General features: G+C 57.8%; 1 protein-coding gene and 1 long non-coding RNA gene across 2 annotated transcripts; both read right to left on the reverse strand.

Moving 5' to 3' along the window:
• Window positions 57-1,562, reverse strand: LOC108633899. The gene is made up of 3 exons (XR_001917268.1): window positions 996-1,562; window positions 702-818; window positions 57-504 (listed from the first exon to the last, which is right to left on the reverse strand). It is a non-coding gene; the product is annotated as an uncharacterized LOC108633899 (long non-coding RNA).
• On the reverse strand, window positions 1,952-15,129 carry CARHSP1 (calcium regulated heat stable protein 1). The gene is made up of 4 exons (XM_005697495.2): window positions 15,039-15,129; window positions 6,959-7,123; window positions 6,168-6,290; window positions 1,952-4,133 (listed from the first exon to the last, which is right to left on the reverse strand). Exons 2-4 carry the CDS (start codon window positions 7,114-7,116, stop codon window positions 3,971-3,973), a joined length of 444 nt encoding a protein of 147 aa, XP_005697552.1. The 5' UTR covers window positions 7,117-7,123; window positions 15,039-15,129; the 3' UTR covers window positions 1,952-3,970.

Here is a 17,647-nt window from a genome sequence, read left to right on the forward strand (position 1 = left end):
AGTGAGCCGGTGCCTACTCAGATTCTAGGGGAAGAGCTCAGCCCTTTGGGACCCTAGAGTCACTCTTTTCCATGCAGCAGTTTCCACGATGTTGCGGGATGGTACCTGCGGCTGGCGCAGAGCCTTCCTCCACGCTTCTCTGTCTTCTGGGTTAGTATCCAGTGGACCCTGCAAGTCTCCGTAACTTCTTACGTCGAAAGACTGTTGAGTCTTACTCAGACTGTCCCAACCCTTATTATGATGTGGAGGGCGTGCTGTTTCCCCGCCCTGATTGGAGCTCCCCTGGGCAGGTCCCCAAGGCCGGGCCCGGCCCAACCCCCACCCCGCACTGTCCGGATTCCCTCAACCTGCTTCCCATTCTCCAGATGACTTCAGACCTCCCGCCATCCTTCTCCTGCTTCTGTAGTCTTATACCAGGTCCAGCCCAGCCCAAGCTCCCCCAGTCATGTCGTCCATCTCTTCTTCAGACATTCTCCCAGGTGGCTCAGACGGTAGAGAATCTGCCTGCAATACAGGAGACCCAGGTTCTATCCCTGGGTCTGGAGGATTCCCTGGACAAGGGAATGGCTACTCATTCTACTACTCTTGCTGGGAGAATCCCAGGGACAGAGGAGCCTGGCGGGCTACGGTGCAAAGGACACGACTCAGCACGGACGCTCAGGTGGGATTATAGTCCCCACCACACACGCAACAGAGCTGACCTTTCAGGGGAGCACTTGGAAGAGTGGGAGCCGCCGCTCACTTCATCATCCCCAGAAAACCCTGAGGCAGGACTGACAGGCGAGGGGGTCCCTCCCTGCCTTCGAGGACGGTAGACACTGTCGCAAGAAATGTAAACACAGTAGCTCAGTGTTGAGCAAGAGGGAAGCAGAGAGGTCACCCCAGGTCAGCCTGGGGCTGTTAAGAAAGCTTCCTGCCTCCCTCTTTCCCTTCCCCAGGCCCCACCCCACCCCACCCCCACCCCCACCCCCACCTCCAGCACTCTGGAAGCTGACCTGGGCTCGAGGGCTTAGGAAACCTCAGGGGAAAGACCATAGCAGCAGCTACCGGCTCCAGCAAGGCCCTTGTGAACCTCAGCGAGGAGCTTGAACTTGATCCCAAGGGAGGGATCTGTGCGACAGGTCTGTCCAGCTCCCGGGCGGGGAGTGACTGGAGGCCCAGCTGAGGAACCAGTCGGGCAGACCAGGCAGACGTCTGGGTGAGTCTGGGCGAGGTGAGGCGCCTCGGCAGTCGGCAGTCGATTCACTTCCTGTCTCCCCAGGCAGGGCCCGCTCGGCCGGGGCTCCACATCTGCCCACCCACCCGCCAAGCCTCCACAAACCCCAAAACCTCTTTCTGCAGCTCCTCCTGTCCCCTGCACCCTGGCTGCCACCGAACCCTCCCTCGTGCGAACTGCCAGCTCCAGCCTCTCTCTGAATGAGTTCGATGGGCTGGTCATAATTTTTCCTAATGTGCTCTGACCATCAGTATGCTCTTACATTAAAGATGTTCACCTGCGCACCACCCCAAAGTCATCACTTGCCTCTCGAGGGAGACCTTCCCAGCCTCTCCTGCCCCCTGCATTTCCCCCACCCACCCCCATGCCCTTGGAAACCCCAAACCTGGGCGGCCTCCCCTGTCTGCGCATGCTCACACTGTAAACAGGGAAATGCATTAACAGGGCACTTCACAGCTGGCCGGCCAAGTGGCATTTTCTGTTGTCTGGAAGCCACATCCCTTTGCTCAGCTCACCTACATGCGAGGGTGCTGATTAAGGAACAAGGCATGGATGATCCCACTTTCTTACTCATCCCCCCAAAAAAAGACTGAATGACTGTATCAGCCTCCTTTGGGGAGATGCAGCCCCTCTTCCCCACTTTCCCGCCCCCCCACCTGCTGGCTTCAAGGAAGAACTCCCTGCAGCCAGATTCCACCCAGATTCCACCTTAACACAGAATGCCAAAGGCCAGACTCTGGCAAAACCATTTATTGAGAAAGGTGCTGGTGAGAGGAAAGACCTGGAGTCAGGAATCCGGATTCTGTCCCCAGCTCGGTCGTGAACACCATCCATCCTCCCAGAGCCTCTGGGATAACTGAGATTGTGGTTTCAGTGGAGGGGTCCCTTCCAGCCCTCAGGACACAAAGTGAGAATGGAGCATTTACAAAGGAGTCTCCCAGAGACAGGACCCACACGTCACCTGGAGGAGCAGATCCGACTTCCAGCCCACTAGCAGGCTGCTGAGGTCACATGGAGGACCAACCTTGTACCAGGGTGAGGGCAAGGCAGTGGAGTCGCCTGAGGGAGCGGGTGGCAAAGACGCAGGCTCTCAATCTCAAGGATGGGTCTCCAGGTGACTTCACTCAAAGTGTGGTCCATACCCAACAGACAGGGGTCTCTGGGGGCCACCTGGGGACCGCCCAAGGCTGGAGGGGAGACGGCCACTGTGGACCAGCAGAAGGTAGAGTGGGGAAGACCCTTCAAGGGGGCACGAAAGGCCGGGAAAAAAGATCAGCTTCCTTAACTGTGACGTTTCACTGCGCACTCGTAACCAACACTTACTAGCCTACTTAAAAACAACTCCGGTAGTCATTTCGTGATGTATGGAAATATCAAATCGCTGTGTTGTGCACGGGGAACTAAGATTGTGTTGTAGATCAGTTATACTTAAAAAAACACACACAACTCCACTGGTCCTCAGCAAAATAGCTCTGGCCTCTGGCCCCCTCGCAGAAATTCAGATACACTGGATGAGGCCCCACTATCTTTCAAGGGCTCGCGCCTCCCTGTATTGCCAAATGGACCCTTGACTACATATTTCATGGGTGTGGCCACATATTTCAAGATGTGTGAAACATGTTTTTCCCATATTTCCCAGCTATTTCTATTTTTAAATCACAACTAAAGCTGAACCAAGCCACACCAAAGGAAAGCCTTAAGGATCTGTTTACTGGAAATATCCACAAAGGTCTGCAAGTCTGCAATGTCAACAGCAAAGTGCAAACAGAACTGGCTCCGGCGAGAGCTTGAGTTCTTAAAGGAAAAAAAAATCCTAAGCAGTTCACACCAGTTTTCTAGAAAACTCCACCAAAGGCCTATTTCTCCTTCAACTTGTGACTTCACCAGGCTCCCAGGTAGCAAACCACCTGCTCTTTTCTAGATGGATCCCAAGAAAGATCCCTTTGGAAACAAACACCCTCCCGGTCTCCACAGTCCCCACCCCTCCCCACCACCTCCCGGATGGGTGGCTGAGCCAGGATTGCTCAACCACAGACAGACAGGACCAGGCTTCAAAGAGAATGAGGACTCGCCTCTGAGCACACGGCTGCCACATGGAGGACTCAGGGCTGCCAGACACCCAGTTTCACCTCCTGCTGCAGAGACACGAAGACCCCCGCGCTCCCTGCCCCCAGCCCCTTGGAACAACCAGCTCAGAACCAGAAAAGTCTGCTCTGCCCAGGGCCAAGGAGAGACTCACGCTTGGGGGCGGAGGGCGGGATGGTGCACACACTTGGGTGAAAATTCTTCCTGGGAAATCACTCAGGGTCCATGTCACTATCCAGAGGACCAATTGGGGATTCTCAGCCTTCAATTCCGGGGCGGGGGGTGGGATGGGGGGGGCAGTGGGGGCGGGGGTTGTGGGAGGGACTGCGGGCCAGGGAAGCCGCCTGACCAGGCCCCTGGGCGGGGCTCAGACCCTCCACTCAGCCACCAGGGAGCGCCTCTCCTTTTTCAATGCTTTTAATGTTTTTCAGATGGTGAGGTGTTGGTTGCGGTGGTCGGTGGTCGGAGGCTGTGCTGGTGGCCGAGGGCACCCCCGTGCCCGCCCCGGTCTCCAGCCCCTTCCTCCAGGAGACACTTGACAGGGACTTCGCTCCCCCCCTTTCCGACGCCCCATCTCAAGCTGCACAGTTGTCCTCTCCCGTCTGGTCCTGCCTCCTCCTGCCCCGGGGCCTCCCGAGAGCCAGGGAGCCACGGTGCCTCCGGCCGCTCCTAGGAGCTGACGACGTGGCCGGACCAGGTCTCGTGCTTGGTGCCCGGCGCCAGGTGGGTGATGACCACCTCCACGGCCTGCAGCTTCTCGTTCTTGGGCGGGATGGAGCACATCTTATAGGTGACCTCGTCGCCTTCCATGGGGACATACTCCCCCTCCACGCTGCAGGGCGAGGAGAGAAACTCAGGGCTGGCGCTGGGAGAAGCCGGGACTCCGGCCCTGGGAGAGGAGCTGCCCCCCACCCTGCCCCTGTGGGAGGAGCCACAGGGGCCCTCGGGCGTGGCTGAGGGTCCCCTGACCCAATCAGTTCCTTTCCCGGGACCTCGGCTGCGGAGACAGAGATGAAGCCCCGCCCCCAGGGATGCTCACAGGGCAGTTACACGTGGGCGCCCTGGGCCTTATGGATGGAAGAGCCAGGAGAGGCAGTCTTGAGCCTGAGAATCAGAGGTGGGGGATGACCTCGCGGAGGTTTCCTGAGCAGCGGCCACAACCCCCTGCCCGGTCCAGGAGTCCTGGAAACCAGGCTGCACCTCTGCTGTTCAGCTCCTCAGAATCCCACGGAGCTTTCCAGAAAGTCCTTTTCCCTCTTTTTCTACAGGATATGAGCCACCATCTCACCCGGGATGAAGAGGTCCCCATCTTGATGCCCCTTTGGCTTTACCCACCACCCACCACCCCCCAGGAGGAATATCCCCTTCAGATCCTAAAGGCCAAGTCCAGTCAGCTCTCCCTTGGGACTATAATATGGCCTTGATTGAAGAATCACATTGCCAAATGGCGCTGCCCTTTGCTGTGGCCACCAGGAAGCTCAGGAGTAAAGGTACAGCCCCTTGCTAGCAGTGAAACCAAACGCCATCTTTCTTCTCTGCCCCAACTGCCTGCTTTCCTTACTAATTTTTCTTGGAGCACTGTGTCTATCCTTGTCAAGCACTACAACTCCTTCCGGAATAAGAGGCAATATAGATATGTATTTCTACATCCACATATGATTCATACGTATGTCAAAAGGCATTGCTTTAGCAGCATCCTTGTGTCTGCATTGTACAGGGGGTCTATGAAGACCAGGCATGTAGGGATGTTGGAGGAGAGTAAGAAAGGGTAACTCTCCCATCTCAGCAGACATTTGCAAAGGAGCCTAATTTCAAAACATGGTTTCTACATATTGTCAGGCCTGCTGTGTGGGGTACTTTGCCTGCCACTGACAAAAAGATTGGGGGGGTTGCTGAGGTCAAAGATGGGGATGGGGTAGGGGAGGCGATTAGGTCCGCACAAATTTGCAGGCTGCTTAAAAGATCAGAGGTGGAGGCCAGCCTGCAGGGCACCCTCCAGCCCCAAAGCCGAGGATGTGTGGGCCCCACCCTGGGCGCCCCGCCCCCCCCAACCCCGGCCACCTTCTCTCCCCGCCAGGGTTTCCAGACACTCAGGAAGGAAGGACGTCAGTGAGCAAGTGGCAGGAGAGAGGGTCCAGCCCCACACTTCCTTCCTGGAGCACAGTTCAGTCAGCCCCCAGCCTCACCAGGGCAGGGCCCCCGGGGGAGTGCAAGCACCCACCCCCAGGCCAAACACAGGCTCACAGGACTCCCAGGGACACCCAGGCCTGCCCACCAGACACACACAGGCACTCAGACCCACCCCAAGGTGAAAGTCGCTCAGTCGTGTCCGACTCTTTGTGACCCCATGGAATACAGCCCATGGAATTCTCCAGGCCAGAATACTGGAATGGGTAGCCTTTCCCTTCTCCAGGGGATCTTCCTAACCCAGGGATCAAACCCAGGTCTCCCACATTGCAGGCAGATTCTTTACCAGCTGAGCCACCAGGGAAGCAAGCCCAAAGGAGGTTCTCACCTCACACACACATACACACAGAGACACGCACACACACAGACACACACACATACAGAGACACATACACACAGACATATGCACAGAGACACACATGCGTGTACACACACAGAGAAACGTGCACAGACATATGCACACACAGAGACACACACACAGTCGCATCCAGTGTCTCACACGCTGCCACCACCACGTACAGGCTCACACCCCCAGCCCTGAACACTGTCACACAAGCCTGGCCCATACAACCTCATCACACTTGGTACCCACCCAGTAGAGTTCACACACTCCCCCTGCCTCCTCCAGGCCACAGCACCCACCCTAGCCCCAGAGCACCCGGATCAGCTGCTGACTCACTCGGAGATATGCAGGAAGATGTCGGGGCCGCCGTCAGCCGGGGTGATGAAGCCGTGGCCCTTGGACCGACAGAAGCATTTGCAGACTCCTTTGTAGACCGGGCCCTGGGAGGCCCGCACCGTCCTGACAGAGAGGGGAGAGCATGAGGGTCCCCCACCAGCCCTCCAGGACAGCCCCTTGCTCTCAGGGGCACACACAGCTCTTTCCAGTTCCACCCACAGCTGTGCCCCAGGGCATTCTGGGCAGGGCCACCATGTACAGTTGTGCAGGTTATGCACTGCACAACTCTGGGAGCCATTCAGAGACCCTGGGGACAGTGAGTCTCTGAATGATGCTGGCAAACTTTTCTCAGGCCCCAGTGTCCCTGTCTGAGTAGAATCCCCTGAGCATCCCTTCAGCATCCCTCCCTCTGAAGGCTAACTTAACAGCAGCCTCCACATGTTGGCCTGAGCTTTGCGCCTGCCAGGCGCCGTGTGGGTCTCCTGCAGCAGTGGCCAATCTGCTACTGTCCCTGTTTTGCAGCTGATAAGGTCAAGGGCTCCAGGGGAAAAGGGGCTTGTGTGTGGTTAAAGCCTGATGATCTAAGACCCCAGCGATTTCCTATCCCTGGCCACCCTCATCCCTCAGCCGCAGCTCACGATAGGCTCAAGGAGGGGCCTGGGGGCGGTGCGGTGCGGGGTTTACAAGGTGCCTGCCCAGCTTCCCACCATCAGCCCTTTCCCAATCCACAAGTTTCCCATGTGATAGACAGGGACACGGAGGCGACCCATCTGGGGAAGCCCGAGACTCACGCTGAGAAGGTCCTGGTGCGGCGAGTGGGCAGTGGGCTCGGCACCACGTTGCCCCGAAGCGGGGACGGTGAGCGATCCCGGGCCTGTTGGGTGTCCAGCAGCCCAGCCGAGGACTGGTGGGTGGGGGGCTGGGATGGAGGAGGAGGCTCAGATGACATGGCTGACCTGGAGAGAGACAGGGGGCTCTCAGGGGCTCACGCCTTGCTAGGGGGGCTCTCCAGATGCCTCCCCACGCTCACGCCGGACAGTGTGTCATCTGAGACTCGAATATTCCTCTGGCCGTGGAATGCAGGCTCCAGGCTCACTCGGCATGGACGTCACCTGCTCCAGAAATGCACCCACTCGTCCCGGTCGGGGCAGGTGCCTGGTCTGCGCTCCTGTTGCAGCCGTGCACCTCCCTCTATGACAGCTCCACACAGAAACGCCACAAGGACACCACTGGCCCCCTCTTTGTGCCCAGGACCCACAGCACAGGCTCTGGCACACTCAGCATGCACGCAAACTAAGCTGCCTCAGTCGTGTCCGACTCTTTGCAACCCTATGGACTATATAGCCCACCAGGCTCCTCTGTCCATGGGATTCCCCAGCAAAAATACTGGAGTGGGTAGCTATTCCCTTCGCCAAAGGATCTTCCCGACCCAGGGAACGAACTCGAGTCTCTTAGGTCTCCTGCATCAGAAGGCAGATTCTTTACCACTAGCACCACCCGGGAAGCCCTGGCACACTCAGGCACTTGGTAAATTCTTGTGAAAGGGAGGGAGGGAGGGAGAGAAAAAGAAGGAGAGAGGGAGGGAGGCAGACAGGACAGGCAGGAAAGCTTCAGTGCCAACCACCTGGATGAGGACTCCGCCACTCATCAAACATTTCCCAACCCCTACTAAGTACCGGGCACTATGGGGAAGGGGAAGCGAAAAAGGGACCCACACTCAGCGCTCCTTCAGGAAACTCGGGGACACAAATCAGAAAGGGCTCGGACCCCAAGTCAAGTCCGCGTCCAGGAGGAACCCCGGGCGGGGGGGGCAGGGGGAGCAGGCAGGGGCATTTCAAAGGCAGCATCTCCAGCCACCAGGCCCCTGACTCAGATCCAGGCCTTAAAGTTCATTTCCACCCAGCCCGAGTCTTCGATTGCTGCTGAGAAATGGAATTCCCTCTGTGACCCCTAACATGCATCAGAGGCCAGAGGGAGACCCTGCTGGAGAGAGAGGATCTACATTCCTGTCTTGAGAGCAGCACATGGCCGCTGTACCCAACTTGCTGGTGGCCTTGGCCCAAGGCCATGACGAAAGAGCCAAAGCCCAGGACCCAAGGGCCTTGGCTGAGTCCCTTCTGCTGTCTGGGATGAACTCTGCACATCGGTGCAGCTGGGTGGGCGTCACGCAGCACCTGCTCAGGGTTGGTGTTGGGGGTTCAGGTGGGGCAGGTGCGGGCCCCGTAGCCCCAGGAAGGAGAGGAGCCTGACTAGATATCACCCCCCTTCATTCCCAGGATGTCACTCCCCCATTCACAGGGAGTGGTGGGGCAGGAGCAGCCCCGCTGGGTTCTGAGAGGTTCACACGAGGTTTCCATATTAAAAGCACGAGCTATCTTTTAAACATCCCAGAGGTTTGACCCCCTCCCTCAGGCAACGTTTCCAGCTAGGTTTGAGAAAACTAGCAGCTCTGACAACCAGAGCCTCCAGTCCACCTCCCCACCACCACCCTCATCCCCCGCCACTGCCCTGGCTTTCCTGGTCTGCAGGCATTCATGCGGCCCAGGGCACCAGCTTTCAACCTGCATCGCCCAGCAACACCCCTCTGCCCCCAACCCAAACCGTCTGAGAGCCAGGCCTGATTCTTCGGGGGACAGGCCCACCTCTGCCCCCCAAGAGGACAAACTGGCTCCCTCCACGTGGCCCCGCAGCCCCCTACACACTCCCCTTTCAGGACTCAGCTCCGTCTGGCTGAGAGGGGAGACAGCCAGCTGGCTCCCTGGAGGAAGCGACATAGTACCTCCTGACCCTTCTCTCAGCTGCGGCCGCGGCCAGGGAGGACCGCGAGTCCCGGGAGCCCCCACCTCAGAAAGGCCCCAGCGGCTTGGGGTCAAGGCTCCAGCATGACCCACCAGCACAGGTCATAGAGTCCTAGAATGTTCCAATGCCTGGGGTTCTGGGAAGGAGGCAGGTTCAGAAAAAGGGAGGGCCCCACACCCAGGACAGCCGGTGGGAACCACTGAGGCCTGAGGACACCAGGTGGGGAACAGCCCTCCCGACTCCCACTCAAAATCTCCCTCTTTTCCCTGCTGTCAGGAACCTCTGACTTTAAATCCTACCCTTCCAGCTGTGTGATCTTGGGCAAGTTACTTGACCTCTCTGGACCTTGGTTTCTGTATCTGGAACCTGGAGATTTTTTTTAACAGTCCTGACTTTACACCACTGTCAGTAAGTTGAAATGACATAATACATGTTTTAAGCATTCTGCACACCCTCCGCCCAGAACAAGTGAGCATTTAAGGATCAGCTACAATTGTTGTTATAACCGTCATCATAAAGGCATTCAACAAACATGTGCCTGATGGCAGGCCCTGTTTTTAGGCAGTAGAGACACAGACAGCAGGGTTTCCCTGGTGGTCCAGTAGTTAAGAATCCACCTGCCAGGGCAGGGGACACAGGTTCAATCCCTGGTCTGGGAAGCTTCCACATGCTGTGGGGCAACTAAGCCCATGAGTCACAACTACTGGGTCCATGCTTTGCAACAAGAAGCCCGTGCACTACAAGGAAGACCCAGCAAAGCCAAAAACAATAAACAAACAAACAAACAAGGGTGGGCCATTTGTAAAACAGAGGGAGGTTCTTCCAGTGTGGAAACAGCCTGTGCAAAGGCCCTGAGGTTGGCAGGGGCAGGTGTGACTAAAGGCCAGCAAGAAGACTGGGGGTTGGGGGGTCACTGGGGAAGGAGGGGTGAGAGACAGGAGATGGGTGGGTGGAGGGACAGGCCAGCTCAGGAATTAGGGCATCATCGTCGTCCCCATGGGTCTCCACTCTTCTTGCTCATGTCCATCCATCTGACTGTTCCCTCCTCCCCACCTCCCCGTAAAGCAGGTCTCAGTTGGGGCCCCCTCTGTCTCCTCCCCAGCCCCTTTGACTGTCTCAGGACACCCAGTCCAGCAGAGATTCCAGTGGAAGCCCCCAGCTTGGGGACAGAGCAACCCGAGGGTAACACGGAGTCCCTCCACGTCCTGGGCCCCGACACTGGGGTTGGGACAGAGCAGGGTCCCTCTGACCAGCCTCGGGACCGGGAGCCCCCACTGGCGTTCACGTGCACTGTGAGCCGGGCGCCGGGCACAGCCGTGCTGCAGGTGGGGGCTGCGCGCATGCGCACTTGCCAGTGGGAGAAACTGAGGCACCGAGGGCCGCAGAACCTCCGGGAGAGAGTCGGGGAAGGGAGCAAGGGGCTTCAACCACCACCCTGCCTGCGCCTCCAGAGGGCCATCCGTGCAGAGCACAGCTGAAGCTGGCGTAGACCTGGACGGGAGCCAGCCACCCTCACCGGCTTGCGGGGATGGGGGACGGGGACAGGGAGGAGTGAAGGGCCTCTGTGTGGGAAGGCCTGGGTTAAAGTCCAGCTGTAAGGCAACCAGCTCGCGGAGGCAGGAGCCGGTCACCCAGGAGCCGGCTCTGGGGTCGGCTGCGGCCACCTCCCGCCCCAAACACAGATGGGGGCGTTGAGTATGCAGCACCCCCCCACCCCCGCTCCCGCCACTCTCACACTTCCAACCAGCAACTGCTCTCCCAGTAACGCCAGGGGGCGGGGCTTGAAGCTGGTCCTGGAAGAGGCAGAGCCCACCCTCTGCCACTAGCCACAGGTCGGAGACCTCTCACCTCCCTACAGCTTCATCAACTCTCTACAGCTGCAGGCAGTCTGCAGAGGGTCACCTGAGACTGAGGCTCTGGGCCAGACCTGAGATGGGCTTCAGGCTTGCAGCAAATTCAGACCAGGTGTCATGCCCAAGGCCTGTCACGGCTGCTGAGCTGTGTGCACACATTTCTGCATGAGTGCATGCACATGTGTATATGTGTGTGGCTGCGTGTGTGGTGCACCTGTGTGTGTGGTGCACGTGTATGTGTGCACATGCATGTGTGTGAAGCCAGGCACACAAGTGCGTGCATACATGTGAACACCAATGGACTGGGCAGGGAGGGGTGCAGGGAGCCACCCCGCCCCCGGCACCAGAAAGGCCTTTACCCTGGAAAAGGGCAGGAAGGGGGCTTCATCCCAAAATAGCCTGGGAATTTCCCACAGGCCCTGTGGATCCTCCAGGAGGGTTTACAGAGCTCAGCTGGGCATCAGGCTCTGGTCTTCCCAGCCCCTCTTCCACCAACCCACACATCCAGGGACTGGAGACCTACCCAGCCATGCAGAGCCCCTGCCTTCCTGCCCTCTCGGCCTCAAGCCCCACCAGTCATATCAAGGGCAAGTCTGAAGCTTCCCTGGTGGCTCAGTGGATAAGAATCCGCCTGCCAATACAGGAGACACAGGTTCGATCCCTGGTCCAGAGGAGCAACTAAGCCTGTGAGCCAAAACTATTTAGACTGTGCTCTAGAGCCCAGGAACCAGAACCTCTGAAGCCCCAGTCCCTGAGCGCCTGTGCTCCACGACAAGAGAAGCTAAGCGATGATGAGAATTCCTAGCACCACAACCAAAGAGTAGCCTCCTCTCACCTCAATGAGAGAAGAGCCCACGCAGCAACAAAGACACAACACAGCCAAAACAAAATAAATAAGACAAGTCTGTCTTAAGTCACGGAACTGGTTGCTGACTCCAGGAAGGGATCCTTGGCAGTGCTGTCGGTCATGTACACTTTAGTGAAATATTTGCAGTTCATTTCACAAGGTTCCTCCATTCTTGGTAGTTTTCAGGCCCTTGATGGCAGGAAGATCGGAGTGGGAGAAAGAACTGAGCTTCTTTCTCAGCCTGGCAGCAAAGCCAGATCTCATCAAGCCTACTCTGAAAACTGGGGTGTGGAGCCTTCCCTGGGTTTCTGGATGGGGGAGGCCAGGGCAGGGTACCATGTTCAGATATCTCCTAGCCAGGGGGCCAGGCCCCTGCTGGCAGGTGGGAATGAGTTCCAGCCCACACAATGGGAACAGGACAGAACACTTTCTTAAGACAGATATAGGGTCCCACATTCTGCATTTCTAAGGAGCTCCCCCCAGCAAGGCAAGATTGACACCAAGTAGTACTGGTTATGGGGTTACTGGCCCGGCCCACCTCTCAGCCAGCATAAGAGGGCCACCAGATGAGTCACAAAGTCACCCTAGTCCACCCAGGTGCTTCACCTATAAACTGAGGCAGAGACGCCACCCTTCCCCTCTCCACCTCCAGAGCAACTGAGTCCCAACCCCGCAGATTGGGGTCACTTGGGCCAAACGGGTCAGTACGACAGCGGGGTCCCAGGAAGCAGGAAGAAGTTCACGAAAAGAGCCCCGAGGCGGGCTTGGGCCGCACTGCCCTCCGCTGCGGCCGGGGAGAGCTGGGCTCAGATGGGGGAGAGAAGGGTGGTTGGGAGGGGGAAAGAGAGAAGGGGAGGGGAGGGGCCAGTGGGCGGGGCGGGGGCGAGGGGCGGGGGGAGGGGCAGGAAGGGCGTGGCCAGGGATGGGAGGGGCTCGGGAGCAGGGAAAGGGCGGTGCCGGGGAGAGGCTCGGGGCCAGGAAGGGCGGGGCCAGGGAGAGGGGCAGTGCCTGGAAGAGGGGGGATCCGAGCCTGGCAGCGGGAGGTGGGAGGGGTCGAGGGGAGTTGAGGCGGTGGAATCAGGGGAGGGGGCGCGAGGGAGAGGCGGCCTGGCTGGAGCTGGCCGCGCCCGCAGCAAAGAGAAATACGAACAAGGCACCGAGGTGCATCTGAGATGCCCCTGCCCGGGGTGGGGGGCAAGCCCAGCTGGGAACTACTCGGCCGCCCCGGAGTGCTGGGAAGAGGCCGGAAACCCGAGAACTAGCGACCGGGAAGCCAAGGCGCCCTCCGGCACAGCCCTGCCGTTAGCGTGCCCGGCCCCCGGCCTGGGAGGCGCCCAAGCCCCTGTGGGTAACTCGAGGCCGATTCTACATCTCCATCCCATCGCCCCCCCCCACCTCCAGCCTTCCTGTATTCCATCTTCGCCTCCATCCAGGGCTTCGATCAGACCTGAGTCTCAGGCCTAATTGTGCTCTTCGCTCCCTCTGTGACCCCTCTGGCAAGCGACCTCCCCGTTCCCTGCCTCAGTCTCCCCATCTATCAAATGGGACGGTCCTGGTGTAGCCTCCCAGCCCGGCGGACAGAGGGTGTTGTACAGGAGGGTGCCAGATACAACAGCTTCAGGCAACAATAGTCGAGCCGCTAATGGTAGCACTGCCAGGCTCCGGCCGTCTAGAATAATCCCTCCCACGTTCGTCTCTGCTGATGGGACACAAATCGAATGCCCTGAATGCCCTGACTCTGCCGCTCGGTGAGACAAAGACCGTTCCCCTCTCGAGAGGGCCTCCCTCTTCCCCGCCCAGACCTCAGAGCCCGGCGATGGGCCTGGCCCAGCTCTTTCCGAGCATCTACTCGGGGCCGGGCTTCGCGATACTACAGGCCCTGTTTCTGCTCCGCTGGGGCTCCCGGGAGGGTGATAAAGACCGCAGCATTAAGAACCCGCGGCCATCAAGGCCGCCCGGGAAAGGCGAGCCTAGAGGGGGTTTGGAGAAGGTCCCTGGGCCCCAGGAAGGAGCGCCTGCTTCAAGCCCTACAGGGGCCATGGGGAAGTCATTCCTAGCAGAGGGGTCTGCAGGGGCACAGGTTCAGGGACAAGAAGGGAGGGCGGGTGCCAGAAAGGGGCTGGGACGGTCTGGCTGGGGGAGAGAGATAACAGAAAACTCTGGTGAAGAGTATGGGACTGAAAAGACAACGAGGACATCAATAGGCGATTTTAAGCCCGGGGTTGATTTGAACCTGTTTTTACAAGATCCCCTGCGTGCAGGGTAGAGAAAAATATTGGAGAGGCAAGACTGGGAACGAAGAGACCAAGAAATATATATATATATGGTTTTTTTTTTTTCAAGCAAGTAAAAAATGTAACAGTAGCTAAAGCTCCCCCACCCCAGTCCTAGGTCAGCTATCTCCTTTTATTCTCACACACCCCTTTATGGCAGGGAAACTTACATCCCCAGCCTACAGATGAGGAAACGTAGGCTCAGAGAAGTTTTCTATGTTGCAGTGAGACCCTCCTGCCTGTGGGAACGGAGATCGTGCCTGGAGGGGGCTGAAATCCAGCCCCCCACCCCATTCCCAATAGAAACATCCACTCCAACCCTAGATAAGCTATTGGGGGCTTCCTTTTTAGAAATCAAAACAAAAAACCGTTGCATTTCCGGCCTGAAAACTTGGGCTGCCAATGAGGCCCGCAGGGAGGGAGCCCGTGGGCGCGGGTGAAGTTTCTCTGCACGGCCTCGGGGGGCCCCCCCATCCAGGCGCAAACACCCCGGGTGAGCGCCCGGCAGCTCCTCCTCCCTAGAGGCGGCCAATCACACGGCGCCAGGATGTCCCCGCTCCCTCCCCAACCTCCTCGCCAGGCCTGGCAGCGGTCCCACCGCCGAGCCCGCAGCTGCCGCGGCCAGGCCTGGCTGGGGGGCTGGCTCCACCTCCCCGAGCGGCGCCCCCGCCCCGCGCGCCTCGCCCCAGCGCCTCGCGAGTCACCCCATCCAGCTCCATCCAGCGAAAGCAAGGGGAGGGTTGGGGGTGGGGGCGCGGGAGGAGAAGAAGAGGGGTTTTTTTCTGCACCAAGAAAACAGGTGGCCAGGCGGGAAATGCAACCAGACGTCCGTCCCAAATCCCTCGGGCTGCTGCCACACCCACCATCCTCCAGGCGGGGATGAGTAACCCGCGCTGCCTAAACAGGCCACTGCCGCCCGAGCATTTCCGAGGGGCCCAGAGACCCAGCCAGCGAGCTGGAAAACCCTCCAGAGTGGGGGTGAATGGGGGGCAGCGGGGGCAGAAGAGGCCGAGGTCCCATGCCGGAGGATCTTGGGCCTCCCTCAAGGCGAGGGCACCCCCACCACGCCCTTTCTGGGGTCCCCAGAGAAGCTCCCTACCTGACTATCCGCTCCGCTCCACCAGGCGCTCAGCTTCAACTGCGGGGAACAGAGCTGGGGAGGGGGCGTGGTTGGCGGGGCGGGCTCGCCGAGCCCCGCCCCTGACCCCCGCCCCCGGGAGCTCTCGGCCAATGGGGCCGCGGTCTTGAGGAGGGGCGGGGCGAGCGGGGACCAGTCCCTACGGGACCTTTGTGTCCGCGCGCGGGACTGGCGGGAGTGCTGGGCGCATGGCCTGGGGCGAGTGGGTGGGGGGTGGCCCGGGCTCTCGTCTGTGCTGCACACCCCCGGCCGGAAGGCTCCGGTGAAAAAAGGAAAGCATCTGGTCGTCGCGCCCGAGCGAGTCCCTCCCCGAGCCGACGGCGTCGGATTTGATCCCCGACTTGATCTTTGCTCCAGAATCCGGATGGGCCCCGGGCACCTCCTCCGTTTTAGCAGATAGAAAAAGATAAAGGAATGACGGAAAGGGATGAAGAGAGTGGCCGAAGGGAGAAAAAGCAAACCAGAAAAGTGCAAAGAAAGAAAGAAGAACAACGAAACTGGGAGAACTGATTTTGTTCCTTTTGTTTTGGTTTTAGTTTCAGCTCCTTGAGTCCTCTGTGTCTGCAGGTAAATGAACTTACTCCCATCTTACAGGAGAGAAAACCGAGGCACAGACAGGTGACCCATCTCCTCACACCCAGCAAGTCAGAGCAGGCCCTGAAAGGAAAGTCAGCCCTGGATGGAGGCTCCGGCTGGTAGTTGAGGGGTGGCATGTGGGGAGGGATACTCTTGTCTGGGACAACAGGGCCCAGGAATTGGGGTGGCACAGGGGTCCTTCCTGGAACCCACCAACTCTCCCTGCCTCTCTTGTATGGTCAGGTTAGGGGCTCTCTGGAGAAGAACACAGGTATGGCTTCCTTGACATAAGAGAAGCCAGTTTTGGCCTAAGCTGTTTTGTAATCTGAAGCCTAGCCGCAGTGTTTTAACCAGGCTCGGTAATTAAATGATTTTAAGGGAAGTGAGGGAACGCAGGAATGAGGGAAAAAAACAGTTAAGAAACAATAGTTCAGCAATGAAACAGAGACCACCTCAAAGGTATGAAGATGTCGACCTTCCTGATATCTATCAACTAAAACGTGGCCTCTGCTGACCTTTGCCCGAATTTGATGCAGTACTCTCCTCTGCTCAAGCCCCTTCTTGAATAGGCATGTACCCTTAGCTTAAAACTTCCCCAGGACTTCCCAGGTTGTCCAGTGATTACGACTCCGATCTTCCAGAAAGTCAGGAATTAAACAGACAAAAGGACATTCCTGAGAGCCGTGAGAACATGTGCAAAGGCCCTGAGGTGGGAAGGAGTGTGGTGGGGCTGAGAGAGAGAGAAAAGGGAGCGTGGGGTCAGGATGCACTAAATTCAAGTGTCTCAATTAGGGATTGATGGCAGCCAGGAGAGAGCTTAAGGCAGGTATGAGTGGAGACTCCTCCCCCCAAAGTGTGCCTCATGTCCGCCCACTTGTACCTATTTCTTCCCCCCATGACTTGAGCCTCTCCCATCTCACCAGGAGCAGCAGCCTCCACCCAGTTGCTCTACCTTCCCCCTAACATCCGTGCCTACGCTCCAATTTTCTTTGCAGCAGGCAGAATGAGCTTTCTAAACCATTTATAAAGCCAACCATTGTTAAAGAAAAGATCACTCATGACACTTGTTAAAACGGTAAGGCAGACTTTGTTTAGGAACTGATTGGGATAAGTTAGGGACCACCAAAAAACAAGGATGGTCTTGGCACAGATTGGGCTCAACTCCAAATGCAACACGGAAAAGTGGAAAGTTATAGCCAAAGTGGGTTGGAAGCACGATGGATGGAAAACTACTAAGGAGAAAAAAACATCACGGGTCAAGGACGGTTCTGGATGAACTAGCTAGCTAAGACTCGTGCTGAAGGCAGATCAAGGTGATCAGAAATCACCTCCCCACACACAGCCACATCTCCCTTACTAGCAACATCCACACTAGTAACCTTTACTGGTTACAACTGACAACTGACATATCATTATCACCTGCAGCCACAGGAGGGCCCACCAGCTTCACGTGGTCAAATTCAGCCAAACTTTTTTTTTTTTTTTTTTTTTGCTGCTTCTGGGGATTTTGCCCAGCTGATAAGGTTAGACAAATATTCTGTGGCATTTCCTGTTTCCTTCTAATTCTTCCATCATTTTGAAGAGCCACTTTATATCTTCAGGATGTTTTGGTGAGCGGGGCAAGTGACCCCAGCCAGCTGTGCTGGGCTAGGATTGCAGGTTCTGGGGCCACAGATGGTGGGTGAACTTAGCTTCACCAGCCTCTAGATCTGGGGACACTCTTTTCCCCTGCATCTTCTCAGGCTGCCTCGCTCTGGTCGTTACAGCTCACTGAGGGGAACGTCCACCCACCCTGAACTAAGTGCGTGCCCCCCACCAGTCTGTCCCATCACCCGTGGTTACCATTCACCCTTCACCCCATGTGAATGTGGTCAACTACAAACTGGCAGCGGCCATCTACCTATCTCATGTCCAACTCAATGGACATGCATTTGAACAAGCTCCGGAAGTTGGTGATAGACAGGGAGGCCTGGCGTGCTGTAGCCCCTGGGGTC

Source organism: Capra hircus, chromosome 25, assembly GCF_001704415.2.
Source record: "Capra hircus breed San Clemente chromosome 25, ASM170441v1, whole genome shotgun sequence".
NCBI lineage: Eukaryota > Metazoa > Chordata > Mammalia > Artiodactyla > Bovidae > Capra > Capra hircus.

Coding starts and splice junctions, on each gene's coding strand:
- CARHSP1 (XM_005697495.2), bottom strand. CDS start 7,116: ATGTCATCTGAGCCTCCTCCTCCATCCCAGCCCCCCACCCACCAGTCC. Junction 6,291..6,958: donor CGCACCAGGACCTTCTCAGC/GTGAGTCTCGGG, acceptor CCTCTCTGTCAG/GACGGTGCGGGCCTCCCAGG. Junction 4,134..6,167: donor ATCTTCCTGCATATCTCCGA/GTGAGTCAGCAG, acceptor CTCGCCCTGCAG/CGTGGAGGGGGAGTATGTCC.